Here is a 20915-nt window from a genome sequence, read left to right on the forward strand (position 1 = left end):
TATTGTTTTGAAATGATTACGATTGTAGATGAACAAACATATTTGGAGGAGCTAAATGAATCTATTTTTTTCTTCTAAAATAATAGTAAACTTGAATTCTTAGCAAAAATAGTTAATATAATCATCTTCCTTTTCTTATTACTGTAACCTTTTATGGTGGCAAATAGTATGAAGAGCAGTTGATCCATATAGAACTTTAGAAAATGCAGAAAACATTTTTAAAGTATTATATTTAAGCTCAATTTTTGAACTAGATACATTTTCATAGACAGCTGGAAACATTTGAGGTATATAAGTAAATGTTGCCGCAGTTTGCCAGTCAGTGAACAACATTCTCTTTCAGCATATCTCAAAAAACAACTAATTAAATAGGCTTTGAAAACTGCTTAAAATATTTTTAAAGCAAAGGAAGGCAAAGTTTCTTTTAATCTTATTCCTATGCACTTAACAATACATAGGGATAGGTAATAGTATGGTTGAAAAAACAATTATGTGCTATTTTCATCAAGGACATAATTACATCATCTTGAAATTTTCCCAACGGGACAAGAACTGGCTCAATGTTGGGACAGCTGTGTGCTGCCTCATTTTTTTTTTTTTTGATAATTCAACAAATATTAATATGCTAATATTTGTCCAAGGCACTGTGCTATCTATTAGATATACAAGGCTAATTAGAACAGATATTTTGTATGCCTTCATGGAGCTTACAATTTCATAATGTAATAGAATCTGAAATACATCTAATGTAATTCTCAGTTATAAGTACTACAAAAAAAATGGTCTCTCTCTTTATAAACCGATCATATTATCCATGTAATAAATACTAGTTGCTCATTATTTCGCTCAAAATATCAAGTCTACTTTTTTGTGTGTATGTATATTATTTGCTATGCTTTCATGGCCTCTTTGAATTAATCATAATACCCAATATATAGAGTAGAATGGATAATTAAATAAATGGCTTTAACCAGTAAAGAGCAAACTAACCCATCCTGCATTATCATTATGAATCAGACTATAGATGTAGAAATATATATATATATATATATATATATATATATTACATTATATTATATGTATATATTGCACATATATGTGTATGCCTGTTTATAAGCACTGAGATAAGTCAAAGTTTCAGATCAATGTATGTCCTTTGGGGAGAACTTAGCAACTGGTTTGGTGTAACTGTTGAAAGTCTCAGAATAATCTTTCCAGTAATAATAGAAAGAAACATTGAACACACTTTACATCTATGGGGTAAAACAAAGTGTACTCTATAGTTTTATAGAAATGAAAACCTTCCATTCCCAGTTCCTATCATATAGGATTTGGTTATTCGATGAAATATTTTATCATGCTTACCCCAATCCCTGAAAAAAAATCCAGGCAGCTTTTCTCTATTCATTTATAATATCCTTGCTGTAATTTCAGCCTTAGAGAATGGAGTTCAATGATTAGTATTTAATTGAGCAAAACAATTGATAATGCTCTGTAATCTGTTCCCCTCTTTTTATAGATGAATGTTCACTAAACAATGGAGGCTGTAGCAATCACTGTTCTGTTGTGCCTGGAAGAGGAATTGTCTGTTCCTGCCCTGAAGGACTTCGACTAAGCAAAGACAATAAAACGTGTGAAATTATAGATTATTGTAGCAATCATCTGAAGTGCAGTCAAGTGTGTGAGCAGCACAAGCACACAGTCAAGTGCTCATGCTATGAAGGGTGGAAGCTGGATGTGGATGGTGAAAGTTGCACAAGTGTTGGTAAGTAGATGTGTGTTTCATTAGGCTGAAGAATACCAAGTGCTTTTCTGATTTTTGTGAGTTGTGTATCTTGCTATATTTTAGAACAGATCTTGAGAAAATAATCCAAAACACCTTTAGCGAATTAACAAAGGATTCAACTGATTTTAAATAAGGCATTTAAGTATAGTAATATGTCATTTTAGATCTACTCCAAAATCTTCTGAACAGAGTATATTACTGTAGGCCTTATAATTATAGTCCATCAGATTGTTTTCTTCCTTCCTGAAATACTACTTCCATCATCATCCTCCCTAAAGGCTTGTTTTTGTACTGTCCAAAATATTTACTTTGATTTCTCTTTGCAAGATTTTAGAACCCTCCAGAATTCTGGTCCTGGCCCATACTTCCAATTTCCTCTACTCTTAAAATCAACTCTGTCCTCTGGCTGTGTTCATCTTCTAAGTGTCCATTTAGAACGTTCTGCTGATCTGTAGGCCTGATTCCACCGTGGGAAAAATAAGCAGAGACTCTGGAACCTGACTTTTGAACTTTAATCCTACAGCTGCCATTCATTATGTTTGTGACCCTGGTCAGGCTACATAAAACTGCTTGCGCCTCACTTTTCTAATCTTTCAAATATCTGTGGCCATGATAACAATGTCTCTATTATAGCATGTTGCAACAATAACCTGGAGTACTTGCCACTGTGCCCCAACACACATTAGGTACTTAATGAATGACAGCTTTTCACTATCTTCTCCAGAGACTTAGCTGAGTGTGGAACATTGAGAGTCCGTGGAGAGAATTGAAGGGGCCCATGAATGTTGTTGGAGAAAATATTACACCTTTATTTTCTTTAATGTCTCATTGAAAGTTAACACTAATTATTAGCAACAACTATGTGTCTCCATTTGAAGTAATAGGCATTCACATCAAGGTAAAGTTGTTGCTGATATCTCAAAATATCATATATGTTCAGGCTTTGGAAACCACTGTTACTTTAACAATGAGAATCATTAGACCCAATGCTCAATCTGTTACCAAATACATTAATAAAAAGCAGGTATATTACTACATCCAAAAGTGTTTTTTTGTTTAATATTGGTAACTGCATTTCAATATACAGTATTTGATTCCTATATCCATGTATACTTTTTTTTTTTTTTTTACTTTTTTCTTACAATTTTTGTGCTTTTTAAAACTTTCTGATAAGTGGTACACAGGCTTCCTCAGACTGCTAAGAACCTATACATCATAAGATTTTATCAGTTTGTTCCTTCCACTTAGATTGTACCTCCCCCTCTTAATCTCTAAAATTCCTAGATATTCTTTTTTTTAACGTTTATTTATTTTTGAAAGATAGACGGAGTGAAAGTGGGGGAGGGGCAGAGATAGAGAGAAACACAGAATCTGAAGTAGTCTCCAGGCTCTGAGCTGTCAGCACAGAGCCCAACACGAGCCTCCAACGCAGAAACCATGAGTTCAAGACCAGAGCTGAAGTCAGACGCTTAACCAACTGAGCCACCCAGGTGTCTCAAATTTCTGGATATTCTTTAAGACTTGTAAGCCCAACTTCTTTAAGGGAATATTCTTTCAAATGTGTTTGTTCTCTATTTCTCCTTTCTATGTCTAGAATATATTGTCCATGAAAATATGTGTCCACATTTTTAATTTGCTGCTTTGTATTTCCATCTATCTTCTATTCTTTATCTCTCTGATGAAATAAGCATCTTGAAGTCAAAAATCAAGTTATAGATTTTTCTTTTATGTTTTACATTATATTCAGTCCAGTTCTAGAAAAATAGTATGCAATCAGAAGCATTATATTTTTTCAGAGAATGTTAAGTTACTTCATCCTTTTATATCAAATGCTGTTTTGTGGTTGTTTCTTCTGGCTGTTAAAAATGCCTAGAGGCAAAAGTTTAGCAGACATTTATGTGACTTTCTCCTTTAAGAATCTTGTACAAAGTAATTGACATGAGAAGCTTAAAAAATAATAACAATTTGTTGTAATGATAATAGTCATTTTATTTATGAACATGTTTTGATTGGGGAAACAGTAGACCAAATTTTACCTCAGATATATTTATAATCCTATTTTACATGAGAATTGCCCCATAACTGGTTTTTGGATAAAGATGACAAAATTATTGACTTATTTTACTGCTTTTGTGTTCTATGAAATCAATAAAAACTCACGTTCAATATTGAAATATTTCAACATTTGAAAATAAGTGACCAGGTACAAAGTAATTCTCCTAATGTAATTGGCTCCTTCTGTTCTCAGATCAGATAGAGACTCTAACAGTACTATGTCAGTTCTCACTGCTAAGATTGCTGTATTTCACACCTGCTTTGTTTATTATAATTTAAGTGAGAAGCAAAGGTATATTTTACTTTTTAAAGATAATATAGAGCTTTCTTACATGGAGAATTTAACCTGATCATAATATATACCTTCCTGAAACATATAGTATACCAAATAGCATTGTCAGCATTTATATTATTACAGGTAATACAGGTTTTGTTAGCTATTGAAGATTATTTTTTATTTAAACCAATTTTCTTATATAAAAAAGGATTTATTCTGTATTTTATTCACTTCCTTTCTTTTTTAAAAACTTTTAGTACATTCAGAGTTCAATAAAAATGAATTAACCATTAACCATTGGACTTTGAAAATAAAATTTCTTTTTCCTTGCTCTTCTTTTGTTACTTTTTCCCATCATTTTTGAGTTGAGTCCCTGCTTTTTAAAATGTGTCCTTTCTATTGAATGCAATACCTGTGATCATTCTTCTTGACATTTTAAAAGTAAAGAATAATAGTATTCTTTATGCTTCAAATTAGAGCCATGACTCCCCAACATTTTTTCTCTTGAATCTTCTGTAGTTTTTTTTTCATATTTTCTTATATATCTCAACTCCTTTCTTCCTAAATTCTTTACAATATGTCTTTTGCTGAGTTGCTGAACTGATTCTGTTTTCTTGAAGTTCATTCCTAACATCTTGCTAGTTAAATATAAAGATTTCCATAAATACTGTTTTTATGATCCTGAGTTTTTATTTAATATATCTGCAAATCTAATTTTTCTTGGGCATTTCAGTACTTTATTTTACCAATTCCTTTTTAATATGTAATGTATTAATCACCTTTCTCATGAAGTATTGGTTTCCTTATACTAGGAACAACCAGAATATTGCTGCTGATTTCTTTTCTTTTTTTTTTTTTTCTTAATTTCTAGTTTCCTTTCTGTTAGGTAGACAACTTGCAAATTTACAGCATACTTCTAGTTACATTGGAAAGAATATTAAAGCATTCCTTCTTATTTTCTCTTAGCCTGAATTAGGTTAGATTTCCCCACCAAATTTTTTCTTGGTTCTTATTCTCTTATATTCCCATTCTTAGATTTTAAAAAATATATTTAATGCAGAAACCAGTTAAAAGGTTTTTCAGGCAAAAGATGGTAACCTCCACTAAGAAAGAAAACAACAGCTTCAAGATTTTTTTTTAATTTTTATTTTATTTAAGTTTATTGATTTATTTTGAGAGAGAGAGAGATAAAGAGAGAAAGAAGTAGTGCACAAGCAGGGGAGGGAGGGAGGGAGGTAGAGAGAGAGACAGGCAAAGAGAGAGAGAGAGGGAGGGAAAGAGGGAGAGAGAGAGTATCCCAGGATCCACACTGTTAGTGTGAGCCCAGTGTGGGGCTTGGACTCAGAAACCACAAGATCACGACCTGAGCGGAAATCAGGTGTCAGGGACACTTCACCAATGGAGAAGTGAGCAAAAATAAGAAGCAAAAAATACTTTTCCCAGTATATATTGCCTTGGGTGTAATGAATTTTTTTGTATGCTTATCTTCTCTCATCCAACAAATTATTAGCTCTTCAGAATAGGATAAATTTTTATATGTGCTATATATTTTCCTTAAATTTCTAAGAACAAGAGAGATTTTTTTAAATAAATATGTGTTTTCTTATCAATTTTTTGTTAATCAAACCACAAAATATTTTGTGGAAATTAGATGCTAGAATAGAATATTGTGTATTCTTTAGAAAAAAAATTATTTTTCAATTCAATTTACATCCTTTTTTATGGAAGGAGATTATGGATGTAATCCATAGTTTTACAAAGACAAAGCTGCATAAATGTGGTGATCTCCTGTTGGTGCACTGTGCCCACTACTGAAACCTTAATTCTCATCTACCCCTAAATGATCTGTTGGAGATCTTCCTTCACCACCTCGGATCTGATAACTGTGGCATTTATATTTCCAGCTACTGTCTTTCCTACTGTCCTGTTCTGTTTCATCAGATATCACCAAGTAACCTTAAAATGAGTTGGCTGAAATGTACTCTTTCCCTTGTCTTTCATTTATCCATTGTCCTGTCAGTGGTTCCAGTTTTCTTCTGGTTCAGGGCTCACAACCTGAACTTACCTTTGACTTCCCAGTTCTTTGCTGGCCCCTTTCCCCATGTCCTAATTTTTTCTACACAATATCTTCCGGACACAGTCCTCCTTCTCCGATTGGTAGCATTTGTACCACCATCCCAGCCAGGAGCTAAAGATGTTGTAATGATGATGGCAGTCCTCTCTCTGGCCTCTTTGTTGTCATCTTCTGTTTCTTTAGTTTGTAAGAAGAATATTGAAACTTGAAGGGATGAGGTATTTTTCTTGAAAAGAGAGAGGGAAATCCAAATCTGGAAGATGAGAATTAATGGAAAGAGGTCAGAAGTATAGTGAAGAATAAGAAGTGAAAGAAAGAAGAATGAAGTAATGATAAGCAGATGGCTACCTTGTGGAATAATGGTAAATAAAGGTGAAGAGATCAAAGGAATGAAGCTGGTTTATAATTTGGCGATCCACTTCTTTATTTTAGTACAATGACACTTTTACATATCAGTCTCTATCCATGATTTTAAGTAACTCTCAATTATTTACAGAAAGAACGTTCAATTCTTCAGTCTCCTATTTGGAGACTTCTTCATTTTCATTTATTTTCTCTCTCCAACCTAATCTTTCATTATCCTCCAATGTGGGTTTCCATTCCAAGCACCATGTTATTGTTTTCATCATTAGTAATGGTAGTAAATAAATAGTGACCAAGAATGTATAAAGTACTTTCACATGTATCGCTTTATTTTACCATCTCTTTCATATACTCTGCTCATTATCATCTGTGACCTTTCAGGATGACAAATTCTTCTTCATGATTTCCTGCTAGTTTATGAAATTCCATATTGGATTATTCACTACAGTTTTTTTTTTATTTTCTCAAAAAGGAAATAATAATTTAATAAACTAACTGAAATCTGAAAAGTAGAGGCACTTGGAGAAGTTATCAAGATCCAGAGTTCAAATAGAAATAATTTGAATATTTACACTTTGATTTTTTATTGGAAAACTGCTTTATTATAGTCAAGTGTAATCAACTATAAATATTCATCAACTGTATTCTCAACAGAAAATGACTATATTAAATACAATAATTTGAAAAGCCTTTGGGAATTTTTAACCAAGTAGTCAAGGTAACAGTCACTGTTCAGAGTAAACAAGAAATGTTTTGGGGGTATATGGTTGGCTCAGTTAGTGGAGTCTGCAGATGTTGATCTCAGGGTTGTGAGTTCAAGCTCCACTCTGGGTGTAGAAATTACTTAAAAATAAAATGTTTTTAAAAATTCAAAAAAAAATGTATGTTTTCAATCACCTTTCATTTTATGAAATCTTTCAAACATATTGAGAATAACATATTCACAGCTAATATATTAGGATGCTGAAATGTTTTCAGTTTTTTTCAGGTTGTTTATGATATAAATCATTTTGTAAAGTTGACAAAACATTAGATCACTCTGAAGTCCTCTGTTCATCCATTCTTTCATCCCCTGAGAACACTACTTATGTGAAATGGGGTACCTGTCCTGTCAGTTTGTGTTCTTAAACAACACGTAATATATTTCTTTTTCTTTATAACAGATGGATTAAAGTATAATTTATATACCATAAAATTCATTCCTTTGAAGTGCACAATTCTGTGGTTGGTAGTATATTCACACAGTAGTGCAACCATTACCACTATGGAATTTAGAATAAAATATTCTAAATATTTTAATCCCTCCTTTAAACAAACCCCATACGTATTTAAAATCACTCTCACTCAAACCCTACTTCACCCCTGGCAACCTCAAAATCTGTTTTCTGTCTCTGTAGATTTGCCTAGTCTGGACATTTCATATCAGTGGAATAATACACCATGTGGTCTTTTGTGCCTGGCTTCTTTCATGTGGCATAATGTTTTCAGGGTTCATTCATGTTTTACCATACATTACATTTACTTTTGTTGCTGAATAATATATTTATGGTATTAATATACCATTTTGGTTTTCCATTCATCAGGATATGAGCATTTGAATTGTTTTTATTCTTTGATTATATGAATACTATGAATATTCATAGTTTTTGTGCAGACATGCATTTTCATTTCTCCTGTGTATAGAACTAAGAGTGGAATTGTTGGGTCATATGGTAGGTCAATGTTTAACATTTTGAGCAACTGCCAAAGTGTTTTCCAAAGTGACTGCTTCATTTTAAAACTGCCAGCAGTGCATGAGGGCTCCAATTTCTACACAATCTTGCCATCAGTCAATATTGTCCATCTTTTTTTATTATAGTCATCCTAGGGGGTGTGAAGGGGTATTTTGCTGTGCTTGTTTTGTGTTTCCCTGAAGACTAATGGTGCTGAGCATCTTTTCATGTGCCTTTTGGTCATTTTTATAGGCTTTTGAGTGAAATGCCTATTCAGAGTCTTTGCCTAAGCTAAGGTCACTAAGTATCCCTATATTAGTTGTATCATTTTAGATCTTATATTTAGGTCTATAATACATTTTAATTTTTCTAAATGGTGTGAGGTTCCAACTTCATTCTTTGGAATGTGGAAATCCAGCTCCCCCAGCACATCTTGTTGAAAGGGCCATTCTTCCATTGAACAGTTCTCTGGAGATTGGGCTTTTGGGGGAGCTTCAAATCCATCTGTCCCCTCTGGGAACTTCTGGACTGTTTGTTTTTAAATCTACTATGAAACTAAGGAAAGGGGGATGGGATTGGTACATGTTGAAACACCACATAATTTGCAATTTGTACTGATATTCAGCAGTTTTTCTTTTTAAAAAACTTGTTTTAATGTTTATTTTGAGAGAGAGATCATGAGCGGGTGGGGGGCAGAGAGAGAGGGAGACACAGAATCTGAAGCAGTCTCCAGGCTCTAAGCTGTCAGCACAGAGCCCAACATGGGGCTCGAACTCACGAACAGTGAGATCATGACCTGAGCAAAGTCAGATGCTTAACCAACTGAGCCACCCAGGTGGCCCAGCAGTTTTTCTTAAATAAACACCCATTGGATTGTTATTAGATTTTGGTTAATTTCTAGAGTTCAGAAAAAAAGATGATTTTAACCATTTTTCCAGTGTTTTCACTGTATTTTTTCAAATAGAGCATGAAAATAAGAGCAGTTAATTATCTCTTAAATATTGCCATAGTGGAAAAACCAGTTCTTTTGAAGGGACGAAACACAGTATCTAGTATTTGTCATACTGAAATACCTTGCTTAATGTATATGTTATGGCCAAACAATTTTTATTTATTTGTGAGTGTTTCTAAAAAGTAGGAAGTATTAATTCCTTCTATTACTAGTTTGAATTTTTATTATTAAAAATCTTAGTGGAAAGTCTATGTGCTAAAAATTTATATCAAAACAAAATGAAGTGAAAGTTTTCTCCCTACTTCTGAACCCCAGTCTCCAATTTCCATGGCAGAGGTAACAGCATTCCCTCATTAAGACAACAAGATATATTCTATGCTTCACCTTCACGTAGGTCTAGAAAAATATATTTTTTAATTTAAATGGTAGCATCGATTTTGCATTGTTTATATCTTCCTGTTTCAAATTAGAAAATATTTGGAATTATTCAGTAGCTGTACATCTATATCAATCCGATTAATTTATGTGGCCCCATTATCTTATAGTATATGACTGTACCATAAGTTATTTTGCCAGCTATCTATTGGTAAGCATTTCTGTTGTTTCTAGTATTTTGCTACTACAAATAATATTGGAGAGCATTTCCTTAGCCATCTGCCATTTTTAAATAGGCAAAACTATATCTTTAGAGTAATTCCTTACAAACAGACTTAGTTGGTCAAGGTGTGTGTGTGTGTGCGTGTGTGTGTGTGTTTGTGTGTGTGTGTGTGTGCACATACATGCATATAGATGTATCTCTTGTGATGGCTGTTGCCTAGTGGCTCTCTATATGGTTATAACAAGTTATACTTCCATTATCAATACATCAGAATGTCTTTTGCCTACATTTTAATCAATATAGGGTCTTCACCAACATTTTAATGATTTAAAATTCATTTATCATTTTATGAGAGAAATTAGTTTAAAATTTAAAAGTTGTTCAGATTTTCCTTTCTCTGAATTATCTGTTTAATACATTTTGTCTCTTATTTATTTGAGTATTTTATAATCAATAAATGGGAACTCATATGTCTTAAAGAATTTAGTCATTTATTATATTGCATATGTTCAGTGAGGTTTGTCATTTGTCTTTTGACTTTTTTACATTATTTTTCTCCTACAATTTTTAATGTATATTAAACACCATTCTTTTCTTTATTTCTTCTATGATTTTTGCCAAATGCACAAAGGCCATTTTCATTTGAGAGTTCTAAAAATAATTATTCTATCTTTACTTCCAAGGCTTTCATAGTGCCATTTATTATATCAAAATTATTAAGCTATCTAGATATTTTTGTATTAAATCAGAAAATATTCCAACTTCATTTCTTCTCCAGTACCCTAAAACTACCATATTTCTCAGCTCTAAAGTTAGATATGGGTCAGTACCAAAATATTTTTTATTGATATAATAATATATCTTAATATTTGTTGAAGTTAATCATTATTGTATATTTACCCTAGAGTTGTCCTGGTGAGTCACACTTTTTTAATGTAAACTTAGAATTATCTAGTATTATTTTTAAAGAAAAGTATTTGTCATTTTTTTTTTCATCACAGGAAATTTATAAATTAATTCAGGCAGAAGCAAGATCTTTGGGACATTGTTTTTTTTTTTTTGTTTCCTTTTATTTCTATCTAATAATACTGTATGCCTTTCCATTTTTTGAAGTCTTTATTTCTTTCATTTGTGGTTTAAAATTTCTTCATATAATATTTATATATTTCTTAATAATTCCATTCCTAGATTCCTTATCTTTTTAAATATTTTTTTTCCATTTATTCATTTTTTTGAGAGAGAAACAGAGCATGAGTGGGGGAGGTACAGAGAGAGAGAGAGAGATACAGAATCTGAATCAGGCTCCAGGCTCTGAGCTGTCAGCACACAGCCTGACACGGGGCTCAAACCCATGAATCTCAAGATCATGACCTGAGCTAAAGTGAGACACTCAACCAAATGAGCCACCCAGGCACTCTTCCTTGTCTTTTTTCATTATTACTGCCAGTGTGCATTTGTTCTTTTTTTTTTTTTTTCTATTTTGTCTTCTCAGTAGCTGTAGGAAGGCTAGCGATTTTTGTCTAAAAATATGTAATAAGTTCTTCCCCACCCTTTGCCTCTGGCATCCACTGTTCTACCTCTATTGTTTCACCTTTTCCAAAATGTCATTGAAATGGAATGATATTGTCTATAGACTTTTGAACCTGGCTCCTTTCACTTCATGTGTTGCATGCCTGTTTGATTCTCCATTCAGACCTTCTTCATGAATCTTTATGGTGTCAATGGGTTCAGAAAAGTTTCTGAGGCCAGAGTGTTATTCTCATCCTTTTTTTCCCAAAAAGTGATTATGGGATCTGCCCTTTAGTTACGCTACCTCCTTTGAAAATTGTGCTCTGCCAGCATTATATATGTATGTATGTATATATGTATGTATACACACACACACATATATATACGTATATATATATACACATACATATATATACACATATATATACACATACATATGTAATGTATGTGTATATATACATACACACACATGCACACACACATACACACACACACACACACAGACACACACACAGCTATAGGCATCATCTCTCAGAAACTGTCCATACTTTGAATGTATTCAGCATTCTTCTAATGTTGTGGTGTTTTGGTAACATGCCTTCCAGTGTTAGTGAAGGTGGAACTTGCATTTCTTTTTCTTTCTTTTTTTTTTATTTTTTTTATTTTTCTAGTGTGATTTTCTAAGGAAGAGGCAGCACATCATTGCTTTGCAATTTTGAAACTCCATGTCCTTTAAAAGCTATTAAATATAAATGTCTCTAGGAAGTGGCTGCTGCGCCTCTAACTTACTACTTGACTAAAGGCAAACTATAAGCCAAAGGATGGGGAAGCTCTTCAGAGCTGAAATATCACTAGCTTCAGCACATGCTAAGAAATATCCAACTGTTTTTGCATATTATCATTCCAACCTTTTCTCTTACACAGTATCTCTTTTGCTTATTCCTTTGAGTAATCTTTGAAATTTAATATTTATTATAATAAAGATTTATTAAGATATTGGGCATCTGCACTTTTAATTATCAATTATCCTGATAAGTCAGTATGGTATTTATTTTATAAATTAAAAAGTATTGAGGATCAGAGTGTTTAAGTAAACTTCTCAAACTTACACAGTGAGTCAGTAAAGAGCTCTGTTTTCAACCCTTATTTTTTGACTCCAAATCTATTTTTTTTCGACTACTTCACACTTACCTCCACATTTGCATTCACTGAGATGATTATGAGCTTTTTAAAAAAATTCATATACATTATTCAATTGGATTCTGATAACAGTGTAAGTTAAATTGGAAGGAGGTTGTCATTAACTCCATTCTGCAGGTAAAGACAATTTCTGAAAAAAATAAAGAATTTTTTAAGGCGAGCAGTTATTTCATAGCCAGAGCAGATTCATACAAGGGATCCTGATCCAAAATTAGGTATTCTCCCTTTTAAATAACTGTACATCCAAAAGAATAATTTTCTTTATTTAGAAAATTCTAAATTCTGGATTTAAAATTTTGTGAGCATTTGTTCTATCGGGAGCTCTTTGGCACTAGTTATTTAATATATGTTTGATATTTTTATCAGTTGGCTACTATCACTGTAATGTTTTGCAAGAAACACCATAATACTGTGCAATAAATAACCACGATACCTATAAGATCACAACAATATACGTAATTACTGCTCACAAGTTCTCAGGCTACTGACTGGTTTTTGTGGTCTTGAACGGGCTTGCTTATACTATGCAGTCAGCTGCAGGTTAAAGTAGGTGACTCTGTAGATCATGGCAGGGCTCTCTCCCATGCTAGCCATCAGCTAGTTTCTTAAGATGGAGTCTGTTCCACTTGTATTCATTCAAAACACATTCATTTAATGTTCTAGGTAGAGCTTACTAAAAAAATAGATTCATGTTCAGTGGAAAAAAATGGCCAGTGAATTCCCTAAACCAAGGACATGACAGCCAGCCTCGGTTAGCTCTGTTCTAAATCTAAGACTTGGTATGTATCATGTCTTCCCTGGTGCTAGGTATTAGGGACATCATAATGAACAAGGCAAACAAGATCCTTGTTTCAATAAAGCATTTAAGCCAGTGAAGAAGGTAGATGAAAAACAAATAAATAGTGATTTTAAATATACTTCAAAGAGAATTAATAGGCTATGGAGATATAAAATAATAAAAAATGGCCTTTATTGGGCACCTGGAGGGGTCAGTCAGTTAAGATTCTGACTCTTGGTTTTCAGCTCAAGTCATGATCTCGTGGTTCCTGACTTTGAGCCCCACATTGGTCTCTGTGCTCACAGCACTTGCTGGGAATTCTCTCTCTCCCTCTCTCTGCCCTTCCCCTGCTCATTCGTGTGTGTGTGTGTGTGCGCTCTCTCCCTTTCTCTCTCTCTAAAAATAAATAAATAAATAAATAAATATAATTTTTATAATGGTCTTTACTAGGAAATTTATCAGGATACACCTCTCTGAGGAATGAAAATTAATAAGAACAGTAAACCTGGTTGCAGTGGACAAAAACCCAGCCCAAACGGAGTGAATAGTTACCTGCATTGGATTATATATCCAAAGCATGGGAAATATATAGGGAGTATAAAGGGAGGAACTTGTCTTAGGGAGAATTCCAACTGTGGACTTGAACATCCTTAGGACACAGTATCACCACAGGTCATTGCTGCTTCGTTCTTTGTGGCTCTTTTCTGTTTTAATACAATATCGCAAGTACACTTACACAAACTACAAGGGTATGGACACTGGCAATACTAAAGTTAGAGATCTGTGACCCTGAAAGAAAAGACACTCTTCACCCTCAGCTTGAAATCTTTTCTAGAAGTTTATAGACTCATTAGCCTAATTTAGATTTCACATCCACCTCTTGAGCCAGATGATTACAATAGCTTACATTCAGAGGATGTGCCTAGACTTAAATTAAGAAAACATATTGCCCTAAAGGAAAGCCCAAAGGAATTGTATTAACATGGAAATGGGGTCAAATCTTTGTAAGCCTGGGTCCCTCCCTCAAAATATGTATTTATAAAGCAAAATTCATGTCTAACTCATATTGGTATACCCAACAGTAATTTTACAGGACTTGATACGTTTCCAAAAGGATAGCATAATTTTAGTACATTTCAGACTGTGGAGGAAGCCATCATCTTTCCTCTTATGGAGAATACTCCCTAACTGTACATAAGCGTGTAACTCTTACAGAATCCTCTTTTATTGGATATATTTCCTTTGTGGATCTGTAGGCATGTGATGGGCTAAGAGTAGCAGAACTAGTTTTGCCAACTCTTAGCACTTCCTATGTTGATGTTTCTGAGGTTTGGACTGTCACCTGAAGCTCCACTAAAATGGAAAACCCTTATTTTTGTCTTGAAATTACAATAATTCTTATATTCATTAATCAGAATCAGGTGTATGGAAATCTAAGGAATAAAAACGTATTTATACTTTATTTTAATGAATACATGAAACCTAAATTTTTCAAGTTTCTTTTAAATATTGGATTAAAAGAAATTGCTCCTTTAATAACAGAGAATTACATAATAAATTATGCTTTTAAATAATTGGATTTGACCTCAGGTATTTTATTCTACTTATGAAAGCATATAAATATTTTTATAAGTCTATTAAAAATAAATTTATTTTCAGATCCTTTTGAAGCATTCATCATCTTTTCTATTCGCCATGAGATCAGAAGAATTGATCTGCATAAAAGAGACTACAGTCTACTTGTTCCTGGGTTGAGAAACACAATAGCACTTGATTTTCACTTCAATCAAAGTTTACTGTATTGGACAGATGTTGTAGAAGACAGAATATACCGGGGCAAACTTTCTGAAAGTGGAGGTAATTTTTTAGTGAGAATTCCAAAACAATTTTCTGTAATCTGAAGGGATTTTGATTAATCTTTGCACGTTGGTTCTCTATCTCCTGCCTCATGAATGTAAAACGATAGATGTCAAGTACATGTGTGAAAATATGTTGAGGGAGGAGAATAAATGGTAAAAGCCTGTGCTATGCATACCATTTTCAAATTATGAGCTTTTCCATGGGTGTTGGTGAAAAAATTTGCTTATAAGAAATAACTACTGCCTTCCACACACTAGTAGATACATTTTGAGAGTTGAAATGTTTAGTTTTATTAAAAAAAAGTTTTATTTTATTTTATTTATTTTATTTTTATTTATTTATTTAAATATTTTATTTTATCTTACTGTCTGCAAGATTTAAACAAGCACTGAATTGGTACAAAGACCACTAATATGAACTAAATGTTTTTTGTCATAATTTGACTTATCTCTTTTGGCTAATGTAGGCTTAAGCAGCGAGGCTATGAGATAAATATATGTAATAATCTTTTTGAAAATGCTGGATCTGTGTACCATTCCAAACCCCAGGTGTTTCTATCAAAATATAAATTTCTCCTTAAATCACCTTTACAATTTTGGAAAAATGGTAATAACACAATATAATTATCATATGTGAATTTATGTCCTGTCTCATATTGCAAGAGACTGATTTCAAATGATGGATTTAGATCTTTGGGCTTAGATTGTTAACTGTTAAAAAAAATTAAAATATATAACAAAAACACCAGCAATGTCATAAACTATGAAGTGTTGTCCTATTAGAAAAAGTGTTTTTTTTGAAATAATTACTTTAATTACAAAAGAAATTTAGAAGTGAGTAAGTAAGGATATTGGTGGGCATTACCAAATTGCTTATTTGTATTTAGACCTCACTAATGTCTTCTTCTGTTATTTGTAAACATCCTATGTCTTGTAAGTCTTTCGGGCCAGGGAGGAGTGGGGAGTATGATTTGGAACTTATCTTTGTTAAGGGTAAGTGCAGCAAAAGCTCTTATCTCTCATGCTTCAGAAGAAGGTGGGTGCTTCAAGCTATACTGCATATTGCCCCAGGTAGACTTGATCCTCTTTATTCTACGCCTAAGGATCAATGTTGAAACTAAATTGTAATGATATTAACTAGCGCATCATTATTCCCCAAACCCGTGTTCTATTTCAAAAATCAGAAACAAGAAATAACTTTTTGAACCCTAAACATTGTTGTTCGCCTCAGAGTTTTTTAAAAATTCTTTTTCACTGTCACTGAAAAGACTTAAGAAATTAAAATTTTCTGGTAGGAAAGTTCAGTAATTCTAAATTTGGAGCCTTCTTAGTTTCCTTTGTGCCTTATAACACATTTGCACTATATTTTTCAAACTCAATAAAATACTTTAAAACTCTCTGCTGCTCATACACTGGTCTTTTCCTTTGTCCTTAACATGTTCCTTGAATGGGTACAAGAGTTGATTTCCTTTTTTTTTTTTTTTTTTTGTAGGGGTCAGCGCAGTCGAAGTAGTGGTGGAGCATGGCTTGGCTACCCCAGAAGGGCTGACAGTCGACTGGATAGCGGGCAACATATACTGGATAGACAGCAATCTGGACCAAATTGAAGTGGCCAAGCTAGATGGTTCCCTACGCACCACACTAATAGCTGGAGCCATGGAACATCCCAGAGCCATTGCTTTGGACCCAAGATATGGGTAAAGAAGTTTGCCTTTCACAGATTGACTTTGACATAAAAAATAATCTTTTAAATTAATATTGAATTCAATTATCGCATAAATTATTAGATTGCTTATTTTGTGCATATACATATATGTATATGTATATAATTGTATATATATGAGTTTAAGTTTATTAGCACAAGTGTGGCTATAAGATTGTTTACATAGGTACCTTTAGAGGATAGAAATATCTTTTTTCTAAATATGAACATTAGGCCCTATTGGAAAGTGTTGCAACTCATTTTTGAAGCAGTAATTTAATGAATTTCTCTTTGCCCTGCCAAAGAGGTGCCATAATTGTTTCTAATGGTTGCAGACCACAGGGCCAGTGTCTGGTTCAAACAGTCACAGATGTTTATCACATCACCTCTTATGTATTTTGTAAGTACTTGGAGTCACTTTAAAAGAAAATTCGCATAGACTTGAAGGAGTCCAGTAATGAGACACTGACTATTGGTGTGTTTGAAAGACAAGGCACATGATTCTCAAAAACAAGGTAAAATGTTGAGTAACTCAGATTATTGTCTCTAGTGTTCCCCTGTGTGTGCCTCTGTGAAAGAGCAGAAGAGAGACAATGGATTTGGAGCCAGAAAACGAGGATTCCAGTTCCTACTCAGTCACTTAATATCTGGGGAACCTACTCTATTAACTTCTCTTAAATTTAAGTTTTTTTTTTCTTTTGTAAATCAGAGATATTATCTTTATCATTTGGTTGTTTTTGAGGAGATGATAAATATGTGTAAGATAGTATGTAACTGATATAGGTGAGAATACTATTTATTTATGATTTATTTATTTTTATTTATTTGTTATTACTATTTATTATCTATTTAATTATTTATTACCTTGGTAATTATTTTTTAAATCCAAAACTATCTTCAAGGCTAAAGGTTAATAGATTGAAATTTTTATTTTTGTCTCTGTATCTTTAAATAATACAAAGTCCAAGCAGCGCCAGTGAAGAAGGGGAGTCAGCCAGGAGGGAGTTTGATGAAATGTAGAGGAGAGAAAAGGGAGCCTGTGTTAAAGTCAGCTTCCTGGCCACACTTTCTGGCATGTTCTCTGGTTTCTGCCCAGGAGTCAGAAATCAGTAGATTAGGAAGTTTGTTCTCCTTTTCCTCAATTCACACACAGACATTAAAGGGGCAAAGCACCTTCCCTAGAGCAAGGTTCCAAACTGGCAACCTTTATTGATGGGTTTTCTTTACCTTCTACAGTGTTTTAAATTTATTTTAATTACTTAGCCCAATTTAAAACATTGAGACATTTTGTATACAATCCTAGATTTCTTGCTTCTTTTGAAAGAACACCGAGATCTGGCAAGGAGCAAAGCAGTAGGTTTATCTTTTAGCTTAGAGATGGGCTCTCTCATGTTTACAGTTTACACTTTGCCTATTTCATCCATTTGCTTCCTGTAATAACAGTTTCCCAGGAAGAGATATGTTATGCTTAATGAGAAATTCCTCTTCAAAACAGACTATTCCTGAGATTGCAGGTAAATCGCTGGTCCTGACCATTTGCTTCCCATAAAAGTTCATCATCAACATGGGTATTATCCTCAATATAACAACTACCGGTGTGAAATTTTCACCTCTTAGACCTATCTAACTTGTACCAGCATCTTGTAAACAGGAAAAACTTTCTGTATATGGGAAAGTGATATTTTGGAGAAAGCTCTAGTTTTACCTGTAGTTTCCAATATGAAAGGAAAACTATGAGTGAGTGCTCCCAAATTACAAATGGCACACATAGAGAAAAAAGAAAACAAAAAGGGTAAAACAAGTGTATCCAAGTTTTGAAAATAGTCTGACCAAACAAAGTAGTAGATCTGGGAGTTGAAACTTGGTTTTGAACTGACATTGCTTAGGATAAAATTATTTATCTCAGTTTGGGGAATATCCTACCTGAGAGGAGAAAAATAGAAACACAACATGCCACCCACAAATACTATAAATGAAAATGTATCCAGGTACTATTCCAGTGATAAAAGATCTTCAGAAGTAATATATCCTCTAAGTTGAAAATACAGAAAGCTAGCCTCTGAATAGGAAAAACCTGATAATGCTTCTGAGAAAGTTCATGCCTTCCATTACTAATTGCTACTAGAAAGTATAAAGCTGCTTAATTTTTTTGAAACATGAGAGAAGAAACAATGCTTGTAAAATAATTTTTGATATAAATAATTAAAATTCATGGGGTCCCTGGGTGGCTCAGGCTTTTGAGCATCTGACTTTGGCTTAGGTCATGATCTCACAGCTCATGAGTTCAAGCCCTGCATTGGGCTCTGTGCTGACAGCTCAGAGCCTGGAGTCCGCTTCGGATTCTGTGTTTCCCTCTCTCTCTGCTCCTCCCCTGTTCATGTTCTGTCTCTGTCTCTCAAAAATGAATAAATGTTAAGAACGTTTTTTTCAAATAATTAAAGTTCAGATGGAAGTACTAATTCATTCAACTCTAGGAAGTAATTGAAAGGTTGACAAGTATCAGGATATGATAGGATTTTTATTGCGAAAAATTATCTTAATGGATTGATACAATTAAGATATGAGGTTCACATAAATACCCTTAAAGCCAGCTGTAGCAATTACATTTAAAAATGCAGTGCAAAATTAAAATATTTTTAAGTTTGTCATAGTTTGGTAAAAAATTTATGGTTATTTTTAAACATTGGACATTTCATAAGGTAGGCTGAGAGCATACTAAAAATACATGTGAGCATGTGTGCTCGTGCGCACGCACACACACAGACACACACACACACACACACACACACACACACACTGAACTGCAAAACTAAGCACAAGAAAAGCAACACTGAAAAATAATTTCAGTGAAACTTAGCTTCCTGCCTTAGTGCTATCTATTCAAATACAAACATAAAATTTCTCCCTGTTTCTCAAATAATTCATGAATACATAAAGAAGCTAGGAATCAAAATTGATAGGAGCTCCAAAGGCACTTAAACTTTTTTGAAAAATTTTATTTAGGGTAAATCTACTAGATATTTTTTTTTTAGAAACATGGTTTCTGTAAATACTATTATCTTTCCTACTGCATCATAAGCTCTCTAATAATGGCAAGCAAAGTTGCTTCCATTTCTATGAAATCCTTCACTGCTCTTGGTATATATAATTGTGCTGAATAAATGCTTGTTACATAAAGTAATGCATGTAGGGGCACCTGGGTGGCTCAGTCAGTTAAGCATCTGACTTTGGCTCAGGTCATGATCTCACGGTTTGTGTGTTCGAGAACCGCGTTGGGCTCTGTGCTGACAGTTCAGAGCCTGGAGCCTGCTTCTGATTCTGTCTCGCTCTCTCTCTTGCCCCTCCCCTGCTCACGCTCTGTCTCTCTCTGTCTCTCAAAAATAAAATAAATATACAAAAATTAAACAAAATAATGCATGCAAACGCATAGGCTTTTTGTTGACATGTAACTTATAAAACTCAAGGATACACTTTCAAGAGTGAATTATATAGGAAAAGACAGCTAATGGATACTACTATGAACTTTTTTTACAATAACAAATGAATTAAAAAGCTTAACAACCAGCCACTTTGCTCCCTCAGCACAGCTGAGGTAAAACCGAAGCAGCGACAACAAGAAACAGGTTATAACATTAGCCCAATAAAACATGTTTACATCATGTGAGTTTCCTTCTGCTATGAAGGTCCTTTGTGACCTTTCCCTACAGATGCCAAAAAACAAATGTTTTTAATCAACTATTTTGCTTCTTCGGCATAAAATCCACAGGCCTTCGTTTTACACCATAAAACATATTTGCCATCATGCCACATTCCTTTAATATTCTGGGTTTTGACCCAATATCCCAAGTGACAAGTTATTCCAAGATGGTAAATGGGAGTCTTAGGGAGGAGTCATTTTTCTCTCATTCCATTTTAAAGGAATACACTTATTGCTAAGGTGACCTGAAAGAGTACATGAATCTCCTCTAAACAACAAGCTTAGTATTAGGGAGTAAGAAGCACCAGGGAGTTCAGAATCTATAGGGCACTCACTTCAGTTCTTGAACTTTC

At 33.5% G+C, this 20915-nt stretch overlaps 1 protein-coding gene across 1 annotated transcript in view; it reads left to right on the forward strand.

Annotated features, from left to right (window-relative positions):
* LRP1B (LDL receptor related protein 1B) overlaps positions 1-20915 on the forward strand; it is a 1876868-nt gene that overhangs the window by 1239496 nt on the left and 616457 nt on the right. Inside the window, exons 23-25 of the mRNA XM_049615676.1 lie at positions 1520-1765; positions 14964-15161; positions 16656-16860. Of these exons, the coding sequence (XP_049471633.1) occupies positions 1520-1765; positions 14964-15161; positions 16656-16860 (649 nt within the window). The remainder of the gene's footprint in view (positions 1-1519; positions 1766-14963; positions 15162-16655; positions 16861-20915) is intronic.

The sequence above is a fragment of the Panthera uncia genome (genome assembly GCF_023721935.1).
Source record: "Panthera uncia isolate 11264 chromosome C1 unlocalized genomic scaffold, Puncia_PCG_1.0 HiC_scaffold_3, whole genome shotgun sequence".
NCBI lineage: Eukaryota > Metazoa > Chordata > Mammalia > Carnivora > Felidae > Panthera > Panthera uncia.